Source organism: Oryx dammah, unplaced genomic scaffold (genome assembly GCF_014754425.2).
Source record: "Oryx dammah isolate SB20612 unplaced genomic scaffold, SCBI_Odam_1.1 HiC_scaffold_24, whole genome shotgun sequence".
Classification (NCBI taxonomy): domain Eukaryota; kingdom Metazoa; phylum Chordata; class Mammalia; order Artiodactyla; family Bovidae; genus Oryx; species Oryx dammah.
This window is the reverse complement of record NW_024070208.1, coordinates 35,804,543-35,823,803: the sequence shown is the minus strand read 5'-3', so window position 1 is coordinate 35,823,803 and position 19,261 is coordinate 35,804,543. Positions and strand designations below refer to the sequence as shown.

Genomic DNA, 19,261 nt, shown 5'->3' with positions numbered 1-19,261 from the left:
TCATATGCTACCTGGTCAGGTGACTGCAGTGAACCAGTTTCACCTCTAGAGGGCAGTGGAGCACCACCCAGGACTCAAAAGACACCTCCTAACAAGCAAAACTATGTTTTGAATTAGGAGAAAAAGAAATGTTAACAATGATCAGTATAGGGTACATATGGTGATTTTTTAAAATATATTTGTTTTTGAGATTTTATTCAAAAGCAGCATTTACTCATTTAAGAAGATAAGAACTTCTCAAAAACAACAACAACAACAACAACACAAATATTTCCCAAACAGAAGACTGTGTTCCCAGGTCAGATCAGGACAGCAGACTGGAGACTGAGGGATTGGGTTATACACTCTGTAGTGATAGTTGTCTTTATGCATGTTTTCCCCTAATAAAAAATTTTAAACTACAACAGCATAGGCTTTTAGCTATTTCAGGGTATTCCTGGCACCTCACTGTCAGCCTGTCATGGAGTCCCCAGGAAGGTTTCTGGCAGGATTCTCCGCTCCCCACCTCTTCCCTGAGGTCTGAGGTGCAGAGATAGCTGCTGATGGTGGGAAAGAGTCGGGAGGTCAGAACTAGGAGGACCAAGCTCACGAATGTGAGGTGACCTGGCCTCTGCCACTGAAAATCCTAACCCACAAAGGCCCAGGGCAGAGGCCAGCCAGGAGACAAGACGCCAGCCCGGGAAGGGGAGGGCGGTCCCAGCCCGGGACCCTGTCAAGGGGCCCTGTTGGCTCCTGCAGTGGAACACGGTGTGGACACTCTTTTTTCATTCATTCATCTCATTTTTATTATTTTTAATGTCTTTGAAGTGTGTGGGGGGCAGGGGGAGAGGCAGAATACCAAGCCTTTTATTAAAAAGAGGAGCTCCAGACCTGCTTTTTCATACTGTTCATGGGGTTCTCAAGGCAAGAATACTGAAGTGGTTTGCCATTCCCTTCTCCAGAGGACCACATTTTGTCAGAACTCTCCATTATGACCCATCTATCTTGGGTGGCCCTACACGGCATGGCTCATAGTTTCATCCAGTTAGACAAAGCTGTGGTCCATGTGATCAGTTTGGTCAGTAAGCTAAAGCTCCAATACTTTAGTCCTACCTGATGAGAAGAACTGACTCACTGGAAAAGACCCTGATGCTGGGAAAGATTGAAGGCAGGAGAAGGGGACGACAGAGGATGAGATGGTTGGATGGCATCAGCAACTCAATGGACATAAGTTTGAGCAAGCTTCGGGAGATGGTGATGGACTGGGAGGCCTGGCGTGCTGCAGTCCATGGGGTCGCAGAGTTGGACACAACTGAGTGAACTGAACTGAGACTTCTGCTTGACAGCACAGGGCCCAGTCCCCAGTCTGCCAACGGACCCCCCAACACACCACTTACTCATGTGGGTGACTGGCCCAGTGCCTTGGACACCTCAATCTGAAAACTTCCCCAGAGGCAAATAAAGGCCAATATGCTGCAGGCAGACCATCTCTCCATCTGTGCCACAGGAGACCTGGGGATCTGCGTGCCCAGACCCACTGCCCGAGGGAAACCTCACAGGGAGAAGTGACCAGAACTCACATTCCTGTGTCCACACCCTACTTAATCCTATGTGAGCCTTCACAGCCCTCTGGCCCAGGGAACACATGTGTCCACACGCCTGGAACCCACAGGATGGGGATGTTGGTGTGACTCCCTGAACCCAAGAGCAGTCACTCCTCACCCTACCAGCCAGAGACAGTCAAAGTATTCTGGCTTCTCCCCAGTTTTAAGTGTACAATTAGGATATGTGAGAGTAGGACCATAAAGAAGGCTGAGCACTGAAGAACTGATGCAGCAAGATCCAACCAGTCAATCCTAAAGGAAATCTACCCTGAATATTCACTGGAAGGACTGATGCTGAAACTGAAGCTCCAATACTTTGGCCACCTGATACGAAGAATTGATTCATTAGAAAAAGACCCTGATGCTGGGAAAGATTGAAGGCAGGAGGAGAAGGGGGCAACAGAGGATAAGATGGTTGGATGGCATCACCTACTCAATGGGCATGAGTTTGAGCAAATTCTAGGAGATGGTGAAGGACAGGGTAGCCTGGCGTGCTGTAGTCCATGGGATCGAAGAGTCAGACCTGACTTAGCGACTGAACAACAATGACAACTTTCACAAATCAGAAAAGGGGAAACCATTCCTGTTTGGGAAGAAGAGTCAATAAGTGACGTGAAGCAATCATTTGGACTGTCCTAGTGACAGCCAAGGGACAGCATGACCTGTGAACACACAGATATGTCAGGTTCAACGACCCACGGAACCCACGGCCCCTTGGAGTCAGCTTCTGGCGACAGCACTCAGGTCACTTGGGAACTTCTCAGCCCAGGGAGGTCCGGTCACCCACTGCCCTGCACCCTCCTGGTTACATCCCTGCAGACAGGCTCCTGCCCGCTAACTTATTTCTTCTTTACTGGCCTTCATACAGCTGAAAAAAATCTCTCGGCAATGGCTTCCCTGGTGGCTCAGTGATAAAGAATTTGCCTGCCAATGAAGGAGACTTGGGTTGGATCCCTGGTGCAGGAAGATCTTAGGCGCTATGGGACGACTAAGCCTGTGTGCCACAACTACTGAGCCTGTGCTCTTGAGCCCGGGACCCACCATTACTGAGCCCGTGCTAGAGTGCCTGACCCACCACTAGAGTGCCCGAAACAAGAGAAGCCACCATGAGAAGCCCGCACACCGCAACTAGAGAGCAGCCCCCACACGCCACAACTAGGGAAAAGTCTGTGCTGCAACGGAGACCCAGCACAGCCAAAAATAAAAATTAATTAATTAAATTAAAAAAAATTTCTCCATGAATGTCTTGTGATGTTTCTTATGGTTACACCCAGATTGCATACATTTTTCAGTGACTGTAGCAAGACTTGGATGGGAGCCATGCGAGGCCATTCTGTGATCTATTAACCTCAATTATTCCAACTAAAGCTACGTGGACAACTAAAAGGCAGCTTCAAACCAGACCAGTCCAGAGGAATCCAGATCAAATCCAGGTTCAAGATGTTGAAGCAAATGCACAGATCTGGGTGGCAAGTTAACCGAGTCAGAGACCCAGCTGTCGGGATAGGAAGTTCAGCTACCGAGGCAACAGAGCTCAGAGCAGCCACCGAGTTTTCAGAGACCACTTCTGCTGGTCTACTAAATCCATGTCCACGTAGAAAAGCAGATCCATTTTCAGTGACTCAAGTTCAGAATGACCATCTCCACGTGACAGAGATGGCAGTTGAGACACGAGCAGAATTCACCCAAAGATGGCGATTTCAGCCAGGGCTCCAGGGAGACGGGCAGCTGGCCCTCTACCCCCACGTGGGGCTGTCACTCAGATGTCACCACGGCCCAGGCTGGGGTCCTGGTCCCGAGAGGTGAGCCCGGCATGTCACCACATGGAAATGAAACTGAACACAAGTCATGAGAAACAAAACACTCCCAATCCAAGTCCACATTTCAACTTTGTTTACTCAACCTGTGTTTTTCTTCTTGAAATACAACCACCCTCTCAAATTCTTGAGCTCTAAGATAGGCCAAGCATTGAGCATTTGCTGGAGAAAAGCCAAGCAGCAAAGCATCTGCTAATAGGCTTTTCCAAGGTCAAGTTCCCTGTTACAAGTTTGAATACTTGAGGTTTTAAGAGACTCGTTTTCCCACTCTGTTAGAAAAAGATTAGGTGGACAGCAATGGGACTCAGCCACACATATACATATATCCATTCTCCCCAAACACCAGTCAATTCAATCTAGTCGGGAAGATACAGTTTATACTGCTGCTGCTGCTTCTTTTTTAAAGTATTTATTTGGCTGTGCTGGGTCTTAGTTGTGGCATGAGAGATCTTTTAGTTCCCTAATTTAAAAAAAAAAGGGATGTAGGTGGCCTTACCCAAGTCATAAGACCTAAAATTGAGTGTACCTCTCCCCTATCAGGAGGGTGAGGAGACATGACTCACAGTTGATCCTCCTAGCAGCTTCGCCAGCAAAAACTTGAGCAGAGGTGTCACAAGATACCCTGAAATCCTGCTTCCTGCCAGAGAAGCACAACCAGTTCTGCACATTAAAGTGCAGTCAGCTTCCACGTGGTGAGGGGAGAGGAGTGGGACTAGAAAGAAAGCCACTCATGAGCAAAGACACATAATTCAGGACATTTGCTTTTCCTAAATAAGGCTGCTAACTGATTTTTGGAAGGGGTGTTGCTTGTTTGTTCCTTGGTTCAAAAATCTTAGGCTGATATCCAAAAGCTCAATTTAACTGGCCACCAATAATACTTAAAATATTAGCTCTTAATTAAGCAAAGTAGTAGGAAAATATTATAGGAAAGCCTTTAATCTAGTCTAAGCAAAAGAAAACCTTATTTACAGTTTCCCTATGTTCTCCTTGATGCCTGAAAGGACTTTAAAAAGTGGCCAAACTCTTTCATGATACACTTAAACAATAAAGTCTATCAATATAAATACTCCAAGAGATAGGACAAAGAACTTTTTAATTAGGGATCTTAGTTTTCTCTTGGTTACAGGTGCAGTGGAACTGGATCTACAACATAAGAGATGAAACTATAACGGAACTGAAAAGTACATCAGTCAGCAAACCAGAGTCCACTATTGCCCTGTGGCCTGAGAGGTAAGGGTGATTTTTACATTTTTAAATGATTGGGAGTACTTTGTGACGTGTGAAAATTATATGAACTCCACAGCTAGGAAGAAGAGCCATGACAAACCTAGACAGTTTATTAAAAAGCAAAGACGTTACTTTGCCAACAAATGTCCATATATCAAAGCTATGGTTTCCCCAATAGTCATGTACAGATATGAGAGTTGGACCATAAAGAAGGCTAAGCACCAAAGAATTGATGCTTTTGGACTGTGGTGTTCAAGAAGACTCTTGAGAGTCCCTTGTACAGCAAGGAGATCAAACCAGTCAATCCTAAAGGAAATCAGTCCTGAATATTCACTGGAAGGACTGATGCTGAAGCTGAAGCTCCAATACTTTGGCCACCTGAAGCTGAAACTCCAATACTTTGTGAAGAACTGACTCACTGGAAAAGACCCTGATGCTGGGAAAGATTGAAGGCAGGAGGAGAAGGGGGCAACAGAGTATGAGATGGTTGGATGGTATCACTGACTCAATGGACATGAGTCTGAGCAAACTCCGGGAGACTATGAAGGACAGGGAAGCCTGGCATGCTGCAGTCCATGTAGTAGCAAGAGTCAGACATTACTGAGCAACTGAATAACAATTTTAAAAAGAGAAAACCCAGAAATTTGAAAGTTGTTGTTTCATTAGAAAATATTTATCAATTAAAAAAATGAAAGAACTGAAACCAGCAAAAGGCAGGGTTGCCCTGAGGGTACATGTAGGGGGGACCTGGGCCTGAGACCCCAGGTCAGGTGTGAAGGAGACAATGTAAGACCCCAGTCTGTCCAGACAGAAACCGCCCCCGCAGGGCATTCACCAGGACCGGTGCAAGCCCTGGGTTTCCACAGATTAGAGCCAATGCATGTGAGCTCAGAGATCACCAAACACTCAAGGCAACGAAGGGAGTGGGTTTTTCACCCCAAAAGATGCCACCGTGGCACAAGGACTGTTCTGACCTAAAGGCAATCAAAACCCAGCAGGTTCAAGAGCTTCTCCTAAACTTGCCTTCAACTGCCTATGTTTATACTTCGGGGCAGGGAGTGGGGAGGTTGGGGGGGTGGGCCTGGATCAGAAGAGTGTTTCACCCGAGAAACACCCACACAGCAGGCCAGGTCTCCTCTCCCTCCTGGGAAAGGCCTCCTCTGCCTCCCCACATCCTGACCACCCCTCCACCCACCAGGCCTTACAGAAGCCTCAGCCCCTCACTTCCTTGTGGGCCCCCACTGCTTCATGGGGCTCCCATCCATGTAGAATAACATTTGTTTTTCTCCTATTAATCTGCCTTACTGCTGCTGCTGCTGCTAAGTCACTTCAGTCGTGTCCGACTCTGTGCAACCCCATAGACGGCAGCCCATCAGGCTCCCCGGTCCCTAGGATTCTCCAGGCAAGAACACTGGAGTGGGTTGCTGTTTCCCTCTCCAATGCATGAAAGTGAAGAGTGAAAGTGAAGTCCCTCAGTCGTGTCTGACCCTCAGCGACCCCATGGACTGTAGCCTTCCAGGCTCCTCCGTCCATGGGATTTTCCAGGCCATCTGCCTTACATCAGTTTAATTCTCAGATCACCCAAAGAACCTAGAAGCAAAGAAAGGACCATTTCTCCATGCCTACAGTGATAAACCTGGTGGCTCAGCGGTAATGCAGGAGACGTGGGTTTGATCCCTGGCTCAGGAAGATCCCCTAGAGAAGGAAGTGGCAATCCACTCCAGTGTTCTTGCCTGGAGAATCCCATGGACAGAAGAGCTACAGTCCATGGGGTCGCAGAGTCGGACACAACTTAGTGACTAAACAATAGGGATAAACCACCACAAAATGTGTTAATATTAATATTTTCATCTTCGCATCTATTACTATTGTGATGTTGTGACATACATCTTTGAACTGGTGTTCAAAGAGCTGACACAGAGCTCCTAAAACTCCTCGGAACATCCTGTGCAGGGGAGCGATAAAGTGTCTTTTGTTATGTTAATGAGGTGACTTTTGAAAGCACCTCAGGACAGGGCTGGTTGCTTGTGTCACCAACTCAGTATCAGGGTCTTTTCAAATGAGTGAAAAGACTTCACTCTTCGCATCAGGTAGCCAAAGTATTGGAGTTTCAGCTTTAGCATCAGTCCTTTCAATGAATATTCAGGACTGATTTCCTTTAGGATTGACAGGTTTGATCTCCTGCCGTCCGAGGGACTTTCAGAAGTTTCCAGCATCACATTTTGAAAGCTGTTTCACCTAGTCACCAGCTACCTGTTACTCTACGTAAGAAGCAACTTTACTTCTCTGGGTTTTGGGTTCTTATTCTCGAGGCCTAGAGCCTGACATCATGCCCTATATATTTGTCTTCTCAAAGAGCCAATGATAAAGCATCTTCTGTTACACAAAATGCACATTCAAATTAATGCTCACAGCTATGCCCCCAACCAGGAGAGTAACTACCTGATAAGGCCTGAGATGATCAGAGCCGTGATCAGTGATGGCATCATAGCGGGGGCAACCCATGAATTAGTTTGTCCTTCTGTTTTTGGCCTCCCTGTCTCAGCCTTTTTCCTTTGGTTCTTATTCTTTTTGTTCCTGAGGTGGTCCCTAAAACACCACCCTCTGTGGGCTCAACGCTCAGCATCTGCTAAGTACGCACACTCTCACACCTCAGACAACACTCATCCCAGTTAATCCCGGTCCTGCCATACAGAGCAACAGGTAAGAACACAGCTGAGGACGTCAGGACCTCCGTGCCTGCAGGGGAAGGCCAGTGCAGCTCCCGGGCATGTGGCACAGAACCACTCAACAGCTCACTCACTTGGGCCGCAAATCGAGGGTCTACACTGGGTTTCTCCAGCCCCCTTGCACATCTCTCCCCCCGGAAGTCTGTCCTCACAGTCTGAGCCCCTGCTGTGGGATGGATCCACATCTCATTCAGCCTTGCTTCACCGGCTCCAAGGCTACAACCCCACAGGAGAAGGAGGACCCCAGCCTCAAGGGCTCGAATAGATGGGCTGAGGCCACAGGGCCTCCGCATGCGCAGGGGACTCACCTGAGGCTGACCAGTGCGTCGGTCACCTGCCGAGGCTCAATGTCAAAAAGTTTCACACTGAAGCCTGCGCTGGCGAACAGCATGGCCCAGCTCCGCCCGATGAGCCCGCTGCAGGGAAAGAAGGCAGAGGTGCAGGTCAGCTGGAAAGTGGAGCCACTCCACACCAGCCCAGTGTCAGAGCACACAGCATCCTGTTACTGAAACACCTGATGGCTTACAACTCCACGTTTTTACAGCAGTATCCACTTAAAATGTTGCTTCCACACAAGAGGTCCTGGGTCCTCACTGCAGTGCCCTCCAGACCTGAGGGGCAGCAGGGAGGGGCAGGGCATCCACGCACCAGGGACCCCCAACTGACCAGTGTTGGCTGAGTCCCAGACCCGGAGAAAAGAGACAGCATCTCCCCCACCTCCTCAGTTTTTCCTACCACCACTCGAGATGATGATGTTAAAACTGTACACGTCTTACCTCTATTAATGTGAAAACAATCCCACAAGGGAGATGCTATTTTTTATATATATATTTATTTATGTACTTGACTGCACCAGGTATTAGTTGAGGCATGCAGGATCTGGTTCCCTGACCAAGTGTGGAACCTGGGCCCCTGTTTTGGTTTGTTGAAACCCAAGAATGAAATACAAAAACTTTGCCAGGTTTTAGCAGTTAATTCACACTCCCCAGCCACCTATAGGGTTGAGAGAGAGAAAGACAAGAGGTACAGGAGGGGAGACAGGAGAGAGAAAGGGGCCAGAGGGGACAGGAGGGGAGAGGGAGGGGGGGAGAGAGAAGGGAAGGGAAGCAGGGCCACCCCAGAGGTGGAGATGGCTGCTTCCTGAGGTGTTAAAGGTGTGGGAGGTTCAGTCAGTCAGTTCAGTCGCTCAGTCATGTCTGACTTTTTGCCACCCTAGGGACTACTGCATGCCAGGCCTCCCTGTCCATCACCAACTCCAAGAGCTTACTTAAACTCATGTCCATAGAGTCGGTGATGCCATCCAACTATCTCATCCTCTGTCATCCCCTTCTCCTCCTGCCTTCAATCTTTCCCAGCATCAGGGTCTTTTCAAATGAGTCAGTTCTTTGCATCAGGTGGCCAAAGTACTGGAGTTTCAGCTTCAACATCAGTCCTTCCAATGAATATTCAGAACTGATTTCCTTTAGGATGGACTGGTTGGATCTCCTTGCAGTCCAAGGGACTCTCAAGAGTCTTCTTCAATCTACAGTTCAAAAGCACCAATTCTTCAGCACTCAGCTTACTTTATAGTCCAACTCTCACATCCATACATGACTACTGGAAAAACCATAGCCTTGACTAGATGGACCTTTGTTGGCAAAGTAATGTCTCTGCTTTTCAATATGCTGTCTAGGTTGGTCATAGCTTTTCTTCCAAGGAGAAAGCGTCTTTAATTTCATGGCTACAGTCACCATCTGCAGTGATTTTGGAGACCAAAAAAATAAACGTCTGTCACTGTTTCCACTGTTTCCCCATCTATTTGCCATGAAGTGATGGGACCAGGTGCCATGATTTTAGTTTTTTGAATGTTGAGTTTTAAGCCAACTTTTTCACTCTCCTTTCACTTTCATCAAGAGAATCTTTAGTTCCTCTTCGCTTTCTGCAATTTCTTGCAGTCAATCAACTTAGGGAATTGGCAATAAACTGACTCCCAGAGCACGGCTCCTTTGCACAACAATCAGAGCTGGAGAAAGGCATAGTGGACCCTGGAACAACAGGAGCTGGACTCCTGGGGCCCACCTATAAGCAGGCTTTTTTAAATGGTAAATCCTACAAAACTTGGGATCTGCAGTTGGGTACCATTGATGCAGAGGAACCGAGGGTAAATTACCCTGGCTTCTCTGGTGGGAATGGACAGGTGGGTGTCCTCCACCAGCCAGTGGTCCAAGGGTCCCCTGTACTGTCAACTCTAGACTCCACTGAACACTGTTGAGTGCCAGCAAGCAGGCCAGTCTCAGCCTGTGGTTGATACACACTTGACCGTGACAAAGGCTGCAAAGCAAGCAAGGTCACCACGCCCAGGACAAAGTGCACTTTCTTCTATATTTTATATCCCTTCAGGGGGCAGGCAGTAGCCCTCGCGCCTGGAAAGCACACGGGCACAGGTAAAGCCACTGCTCCCTGCAAGGGAAGCTGACAGAAAGCACCCTGATCCCTTCCTCGAAGGGGCTTCAAGGAGGGGCCCGGACACGACTTATTTCAGACTTATTTCAGGACGCGCTGTGACTGGTCAGGCAGGCCAGCCCCTGGGCAGCGTAACCCGACACCGAGCCTCCCAGAAGGTGTGCTGATGACAAACAAGAAGTACCGACCAGTGGGTAGTTCGCTATGCCAGCTTACCAACGGAGAGGTGCACGTGGACGTCTTCTTTAAAAAATGAAAACTGCAGGAGTTTTAAAAGAGGATGGAGCACCAACCAGGAAACCGTGGATGGGACTTGAGCTGCTAACCCGACACCCAAGTCCCGGAGAACCCGGATGCCCTGGGGATAGGGCGCCCTCGCCATGCAGGACGCATGGATCTGGATCCGGATCGCACAGTGGGTCCCCACTCCTCCCCGGCCAGGCGGGGTCGCCCAGGAACAGCCTCAGGCCCGAGGGCGCAAGACTCTCCCGCCGCGCCCGCGCCCCGCCTGACCCAGATCTCGGCCCCACCACCCCTCTGCGCGCCCATCCCTCGGACGGGAAAGGAGACAACACACCTGTGCGGATCCGCGGCCACACAGCCCTACGTCCGCTCGCAGCGCCCACTGCCACCGTCCCCGCCTGGCCCGCATCGCCCAACTCCGCCCGCAACCTCATCGCGCAGCAACCGGGCTGCAGCGGGGCCCGAAGGACCGGCCCGGCCCGGCCCAGTCCTGGGGAGGCGCGCTGGGGTCATCGGAGCCGCGCCGCCAGCCCCCCGGGCGATGACGACCGCGTCCACCTGCCACCCTCCCGGGCACGCTGGTTCGAGCCCTCACCTGCCGACCACCGCCACCCCGCCGGGCGCCGAGAACCCTGGGGACGCCATGGCCCGCGCGGTGCCCGAAGAGACAGTTGCGGCGCGCGCCACCCGGGCACTGGCTCCGCCCGCCCCGCGGCCGCGGCAGGGCCCCGGGGCCTGGCCCGTGGGTGGGGCGCGGGCGGAGCCTCCACCTCTCCACGCCCCGCGGGCGCGCAGGGGTCCTGGCGGGGCTGCGGGGCCAGCGGGACTGTGGGCGAGGCGGGCGGCGAGCTCAGGACTGGGCGCGGTGGTGGGAGCGGCCGGGACCATCCGGCGTGCGGAGCACTCGCCTCCCTCTCCCCGGAGCGCGCACGGAGGAGGTGCCGGGAGCGTCACGTGGATGGGAGCCCGGTGGGAGAGCTACCCCTTCGGACTCTAGTGACTCACTTTGTTTTGGTCAGTTCCTTACTGAACCCCCAAAGTCGGTGCACAAGGAGGGGGACACCTCCAGACCAGGACAAGGCGCGACCGCTAAAGGAACCTCCAAATTTACCCCTGGAATTCCCTTCCCGTGTGAAGACAGCACCACGTCCGGGCGCAGGAGCTCAGGCCCCACTGCTGGGTTCACACTGTCGTCAGTTTCGAGGAAGACCCGCCTTTCTCCACAGAGGAGGCCAAGGCCCGGGAGCCCTGGGACGGCAGACAGGAGGGCTGGGGGCGGGAGGGGGTGTCCACCACACTGGAAGGCCTGGAGCCCCCTCCCAGAGGCCGAGCTGGTCTCTCTTCCAGAAGGAGGAAGTGTCCCCGCGCCGCCCCGGGCTCTTTTCGGAAACAGAGCGGAGGAACGGGCCGCACGTGCCTGGGACCACGCTGTCAGCGCAGCACTAGAGGGGGCCCACGCCAGCCATCCAGGTCAAGGCAGCGCTCCAGCGGAAACGCGTGACCCTGACCGGCAGGGCCCTTCCTCTGTCTTCCCAAGACCAAACGGAAAGAGGAATGTCAGAGCCAGAGCAGTTTCACAAGGTATCGGTCAGCATTTGAAAAGGCACTCAACTCACTTAAGAGAAAAGTGACACAGCAAAGATGTCCCCAAGATAAGGCTTTAAATGTTGAAATAACTATGCGTGGGGGCTTAGTTGCTCAGTCCTGTCTGCCTCTTTGCGACCCCATGGACTGTAGCCCACCAGGCCCCTCTGTCTATGGGATTCTCCATACTGGAATGGAGAATACAGACTAGAGTGGGTTTCCATTTCCTTCTCCAAGGGATCTTCCCCACCGAGGGATCCAACCCATGTTTCCTGCATCACAGGCAGATTCTTCACCAGCTGAGCCACCAGGGAAGCCGTCACAAAGCTATTTGGATTTATAATGAAGCCCCAGCTCCTATGGTGCCTTCACCACAAATTACCCGAAAATTTGTCTTCTTTTAAATCACCAAGCCCCACTTCCTCTCTGAAACTGTGACTACTCGACCCAGTGTTGGGTGACTGCCCTTTTCCTAAAGCATCTGAACTTCCTGCAAGCACCTTTTGGTCCACTGAGTCATTTATTCACTCAAGTTTCTATCATAAGAGCCACTGTGTTCTGGTCAGCTTAATGTTTAGTCTTCAATTAAATTGTAAACTTAAGGTTAAGAACCAAACCTCTTTTTCTCCTTACTAAGCACATACTCTTTTTTCTTTTTAATATGTATTTATTTATTTGGCTGTGTCAGGTCTTAGTTGCGTTATATGGGATCTTCGTTGCAGGGCACAGACTCTCTGGTTGCGGCATGCAGGCTCAGTAGTTGGCCCCCATCACCACCACTTTCTCCTTGCTTTGCCCCATAATGAACCTTGTCTGCTACAAACTCCAGCCGTGTGGAATTGTTTGGCCTCTTGCTTTCAGTAATACAGGGAGGGCAGATGGGCCTGGGGGGTGGGGAGAGCCCCACTGCTCTTAGGGGGTCCTCCTGCTCCGCAGCCACGGAGCACCCTATCTCTCCCACTTGGGCCATGTTGGACTCCAACATAACAGCCATCTCCTGGCTTCTATTCAATCCGTGACTTTTTCCTGGCTCTTTAGATTCCCCAGCAGGAGTCAAATCAGCTCAGTTCAGTTCAGTCACTCAGTCGTGTCCAACTCTTTGTGACCCCATGGACTGCAGCACACCAGGCCTCCCTGTCCATCACCAACTCCCGGAGTTCACTCAAACTTATGTCCATCATGTCAGTGATGCCATCCAACCATCTCATCCTCTGTCATCTCCTTCTCCTCCTGCCTTCGATCTTTCCCAGCATCAGGGTCTTTTCAAATGAGTCAGCTCTTCACATCAGGTGGCCAGAGTATTGGAGTTTCAGCTTCAACATCAGTCCTTTCAATGAACACCCAGGACTGATCTCCTTTAGGATGGACTGGTTGGATCTCCTTGCAATCCAAGGGACTCTCAAGAGTCTTTTCCAACACCACACTTCAAAAGGAGTCAAATACTCTTCCTCTATCTCCCAACTCTCAGTTCTCTGAGTGGTCTGTTTCTGTCCACTTTTCCCTCTGTCCACCCACAGTCCTCATGGCAGGTGGAAGAGCACAGATCGCTTCTCACCCCCACCCTCACCATCCCTCCTCCGTTACCCCAAGGCTAGTTAGGGAACCAAAGATCTAAACTTTCCTGACAGCTTACTCTGGAAAAAGTGATCTGTGGTGAGGATTAGGGTTAGTTAGAAATTCACCTTTACAAATCTGATGTCTGATGTCTTAGAGTACTGACTGTAATTCCCAACGTAACATCTTGCTATAAAGACCATAGTTACAGGTCAGCATCAGAAAGGCTCAATGGTACCACAGTCAGCGGTGGGGGCTCCAGAGTTGGCCTGCAAGGGCTTCTGTCTCAGATTCTCCATTCCATACTGTGTGATCTGGGCCAGTTAATTCATTCCTCAAAACTTAATTTCTTTTTCTTTTTTTGGACACACTGTGTGGCTTGTGGGATATTGCTTCCCTGACCAGGGCCCTCAGTAGTGAGAACATGGAATCCTATGTTCAGACCACTGGACCACCAGGGAAGTCCAGTTTCTTCCCCAGTAGAATGGGCATGATAAGAGCTCCTTCTGAAGGTGGTTGCTGTATTCATTGACGTAATGCCTTTTAAAACATGGGCGGTGTCGGCTGACATATGTCCACACAGTTCTCCATGGCAGGTCTGCTGTGTACTTTCCCCATGGTCCTTGGAGCCTCCTTGCAGAGCTGGGAAGTCATTCTACCCTCACCCCAACAGAGCGCTGAGGGAGATACTGAGAATCTTGGATCAGAACTTTTCTTTCCAGTTAAGCTGCCCTGAGTTTTATATTTATCCTAAGATTGAATGATGTTTCTCAAAAGATTTGAAATTTGAATTTCAACTCCGAATTTATAACCTCAGGGGCAGTCTCCAGGAACATCCAAAGGAATTGCAAGATCCTCGCAAAAAAACGTACCTCAAAATTAAAGATTCCTCTCTATTTCTATAAATCACATTTATACCCATGGTGACATGAGGCCTAGGAAAGCTTAAACTATGCTATATTACCATACTATATAGCACATGTAATATATTGAAACTGTTATCTTAACAAGGCGTCGACATTTTAGAAGCTAGAATTTCAAAATTATACCCTAGATAATTCTTTTTCTTTTCTCTACCTATTAAACTGCATTAATTCATTCTCACCAATAATAGAGGGCTGACTTTATACAGGACCTAGAGCAAGTAATGAGCTATTTCACACCTTTGTGTAAGTGAGAAAAAGGCACTTCCTCCTCAGGCCACTATATTCCCATCTGCTTAAAATTGTCGTACTATATTGATTTTTTAGAACAAGATACTTTATTGCCATCTTCTGGGAAATCATTTTTATTATTATTATATTTCCTGTTTATTTAACATATACAGAGTACATCATGAGAAACACTGGGCTGGATGAAGCACAAGCTGGAATCAAGATTGCCAGGAGAATTATCAATAACCTCAGATATGCAGATGACACCACCCTATGGCAGAAAGTGAAGAACTAAAGAGCCTCTTGATGAAAGCAAAAGAGGAGAGTGAAAAAGTTGGCTTAAAGCTCAACATTCAGAAAACTAAGATCATAGCATCCGGTCCCATCACTTCATGGGAAATAGATGGGGAAACAGTGGAAACAGTGGCTGACTTTATTTTTCTGGGTTCCAAAATCACTGCAGATGGTGATTGCAGCCATGAAATTAAAAGACGCTTACTCCTTGGAAGGAAAGTTATGACCAACCTAGACAGCATATTAAAAAGCAGAGACATTACTTTGCCAACAAAAGTCCATCTAGTCAAGCCTATGGTTTTTCCAGTGGTCATGTATGCGTGTGAGAGTTGGACTATAAAGAAAGCTGAGCACAGAAGAATTGATGCTTTTGAAGTGTGGTGTTGGAAAAGACTCTTGAGAGTCCCTTGGACTGCAAGGAGATCCAACCAGTCCATCCTAAAGGATATCAGTCATGGGTGTTCATTGGAAGGACTGATGTTGAAGCTGAAGCTCCAATACTTTGGCCACCTGATGTGAAGAGCTGACTCTTTGGAAAAGACCGTGATGCTGGGAAAGATTGAAGTCAGGAGGAGAAGGGGATGGTGGAGGATGAGATAGTTGGATGGCATCACCGACTCAATGGACATGGGTTTGGGTGGACTCTGGGAGTTGGTGATGGACAGGAAGGCCTGGTGTGCTGTGGTTCATGTGGTCGCAAAGAATCATACATGACTGAGCGACTGAACTGATAAGCACCAAATCTGTGATACCCAATATGCGATGTATCCCCTCCTTGTACAGTGCCCAGCCTGTACAATCATATGTGACAGAGGCTGCAAGGAGTGAAATATTGTCTAGGGAAATTCATGTGCTTGAATGTAGCTCTGTCCGGAGAGATTGTAACTCCTTGTCAGAAAGGTAGGATTTCATAAACATTATAATCACTATGACTTGTTTCCAAATGATTTCTGAGTTTACCCAGAGAAGATGTCATTCAAGGATTTTATCTTTGGGCTCAGGATTCTTGGGGGTGGCAGGAGGCTCAGAAAACTGAAGATAAGGGGCTCAATCAATTAGGACCCTCACCCTGAGTGACCCTTGACTTTACTGGGGTTTTAGAGAAAGTCCTTTAATCTCTGTTCCAAAGGCATTACTGGATAGAGACACATTTGCAATAAAAAAGGAGAGATTACTCTTGCATTTTGGCTCAGTTCAACAATTCTATGTACAAGCCACCTCAAAGAGACAAAAGCCTGGGAATTACCTGGTGGTCCAGTGGTTAGGACCCAGAGCTCCCACTGCCCTGTCCTGGTTCAATCTCTGGTCAGGGAACTAAGATCCCACAAGAAGCATGGCTTAAAAAAAACACACACATACACACACAAAACATCTTCCCCCAAATCGCTCCCACTTCCCCCTGGAATTAAACAGACTCACCCAAAACGAGCCAAATGAATGTGATGACTAACAATGTTTCTGTGAAGTGATATTTGTTCTTCACACAGAGAATTTTGAAGAGCACGCGTCAATACAACTGTAATTCATTTCTCAACATTCTGTATCGTATTGTTATAGGTATTTAGCAGAATTTACTGACCAGTTCACTGGTGATTCTTTAGGCCATGTTCTGGGCTTACAAACATCTGTAGTTTATTCCAGTTGATCTTGGTGGTACATGAGGTGAGTTTAATGATCTCTGCATCCTGTACAGGTACAGAGTCTATGGGCAGGTCCTCCTGTGATGATGGAAAAGTTCTGCACGTGTGTCTCCAGTACACACCTGCTGAACGCAGCCAATGAGACTAAGGAACTAAACTTTATATTCGATTTAATGCTGCTTACCCATCCTGCTCCATCTTCCAGGAATGCCTTATTTCTCAAGACTCTCCTACACTTGAACAAATGAATGAAAAAATGAACAAATGTTACTATTAAACCCTGAACACATTTGACACAGAGCAGTGAAAATATTTATGCTGGCAATAGAAAGCACTTAATTTCAGTGTTTCAGGTCATTAAAAATATCCTTGTACAATATTCTAAAGGAGTTTTCGTTATTTGAGCATACTTGGGTTTGTGTGTTTGTGTGTGTATGTGTGTGTGTGTGTGTGTGTGTGATTTTGGATGAGAGAATGAGTGTTTATTTTGGATTGGATAAAAAGTTATAGTTTTTTTTCCAAGCCACATTCCAGCCTTCACTGATCCTACTTTGGAGCTAGAAAGCTAAATTCCAGTCTGTTATTATGAAACTGACTTAATTACGGAGTCATGCAAGTAGAAAAAATCGACACGTTCCACTAGGGAATAAGGCTTTCTATAAGCAAGCTGTTATGCAAGCAGAAAGGGAAAGTCAAGGCGAAGGGAATTTACTTTGCACACATACTGCACAAGCCACCCTTTCAGAGCAGGGCCTTGGTGAAGCCTGAGCATCTCGAGTGCATGGTGCGTGCGGCTCCAGCAAGGGCTTTCTGAAGAGACCCTTTCACCCCGGCCTGCTTTGCTCCAAGCTCAGCCTGGACCACGGGGGCAGTGATCAGAGGCACCTCAGTTTGCCTGTAACTAGTTTCCATCCATAAATGTTGTCTGAACATTTATTAGTATTTTTCTACTTTTTTCTCTCTGCCCTACTCCCCTGTGTTAATCAACAATCTCCTTTCATACTGAACACAGATTTGTTACCTTAAATCTAGGGCACTCTACCGACTTAAAAGTGAGAGATTCATGTAAAGGAAAATCTTATTTTTGAATTTAAATATTCACTAATACTATGGAACTTTTCCTTAACAATAGTTATGTAGGTATTATATACATACACACACACACATATACACACACACATATATAGTTAGATGTGTGAGTGTGTGTGTAAGTGGCTTCAGTTGTGTCCAACTCTTTGTGACCCTACAGATTGTAGCCCACCAGGCTGCTCTGTCCATGGGATTCTCCAGGCAAGAATGCTGGAATGGATTGCCATGCTCTCCTTTAGGAGATCTTGCTGACCCAGGGATTGAACCCACATCTCTTATGTCTCCTGCATTGGCTGTCAGGTTCTTTACCACTAGCACCACCTGAGAAGCCCCAAAGTTACGTAGGTATTCTTAATAATGTCATGGTTATTGGCAGTTATTATACTCAGTATAACTGGATGTGAATTATTAAATGTGTTTGAACTCAGATAAACAAGGTTTATGCGTTAGATGGAATAGTGTGCATCTCCGAATATTTTATCGAAGCTGTCTGCAATCCTTTACAAGTAAATATTTTTATCTGAGTATTTTTTTTAACTTCTAATTTTCTTTTTATACCACTTATTATACCACTTCAGTATTCTCACTTTGAAAACCCATGAACAGTATGAAAAGGCAAAATGATAGGATACTGAAAGAGGAACTCCCCAGGTTGGTAGGTGCCCAATATGCTATTGGAGATCAGTGGAGAAATAACTCCACAAAGAATGAAGGGATGGAGCCAAAGCAAAACAACACCCAGTTGTGGATGTGACTGGTAATGGAAGCAAGGTCTGATGCTGTAAAGACCAATATTGCATAGGAACCTGGAATGTTAGGTCCATGAATCAAGGCAAATTGGAAGTGGTCAAACAAGAGATGACAAGAGTGAACGTCAACATCCTAGGAATCAGTGAACTAAAATGGACTGGAATGGGTGAATTTAACTCAGATGACCATTATATCTACTACGTGGGCAGGAATCCCTAGAAGAAATGGAGTAGCCATCATGGTCAACAAAAGAGTCTGAAATGCAGTACTTAGATGCAATCTCAAAAATGACAGAATGATCTCTGTTTGTTTCCAAGGCAAATCATTTAATAGCACGGTAAAAGTTTGCCGTTTCCTTCTCCACCCCACCCCCCTTTGATGAAAATAATAAACAATTTATAATAGGAACAGAAAAGAATTTTATTTAAGCCAAGCTGGAAGACTATAACCTAGGAGAAACAGATTCAAGAAGCACCTGTAGGCAGGTGACAGTTATAGGTACAACCTGAAGTGTCTCACACTGCCTTGTATATTACCTCTTGATATCAACTAGTTAATGAGCCTCGTTTCTGTGGTGTGAATGGACAGAGGGTAATTCACAGTCCGATGTCCATTTATTTTAGAACAGATTGAAATTATTGGCAGGTTCAAGTTAATTTGTAACTTCCATGTAAGAAATCTTTTGAGCCTGAGCACAAACCGTCCATCCAGAATATAGGGTCTAACAATCCTCTCCAAAGGCTCTGAGGTTGACTTCTCCGGCCTTGGCTGGTGCCAGTTAGAGAAGCAGTACTTTCCATGTTAAGAAATATGACTGTCACTGAGGTGGCTCTGGAGGGAGGCAACATAGGACATTCAATGCAGAATGTGCAAAATTAGGCCTACTCAATCCTTCTCTTGCACATTTCAACCCATAGAGAACCCCTGGACAAACTCCCTGTGGTATATAGGTTAGTAATATGTCTTACAAACAGTAAAAGATTTAAAAGAGTACATGGAACTTCAGTGACTGTATTTTCATGACATTGAGTGGTGACTATCCCCTTAATAAGTATTAAAAAGGATGATAATCTTTACTGGTCGTGTTGTTAGCCTCAGGAAAGACTTGGTCGCAGTTATTTAAAAGATGAGAGAAAAAAATTTCGATTTACATTT

General features: G+C 47.6%; 1 protein-coding gene across 1 annotated transcript in view; it reads right to left on the bottom strand.

The window, feature by feature from the left end:
* Positions 1 to 12,163, bottom strand: part of CRYL1 (crystallin lambda 1) — a 55,044-nt gene extending 42,881 nt beyond the window's left edge. Inside the window, exons 1-2 of the mRNA XM_040266811.1 lie at positions 10,637 to 12,163; positions 7,665 to 7,772 (exon numbers count right to left, since the gene is read on the bottom strand). Of these exons, the coding sequence (XP_040122745.1) occupies positions 7,665 to 7,772; positions 10,637 to 10,929 (401 nt within the window). The 5' untranslated portion in view covers positions 10,930 to 12,163. The remainder of the gene's footprint in view (positions 1 to 7,664; positions 7,773 to 10,636) is intronic.
* Between the last annotated feature and the right edge of the window lie 7,098 nt (positions 12,164 to 19,261).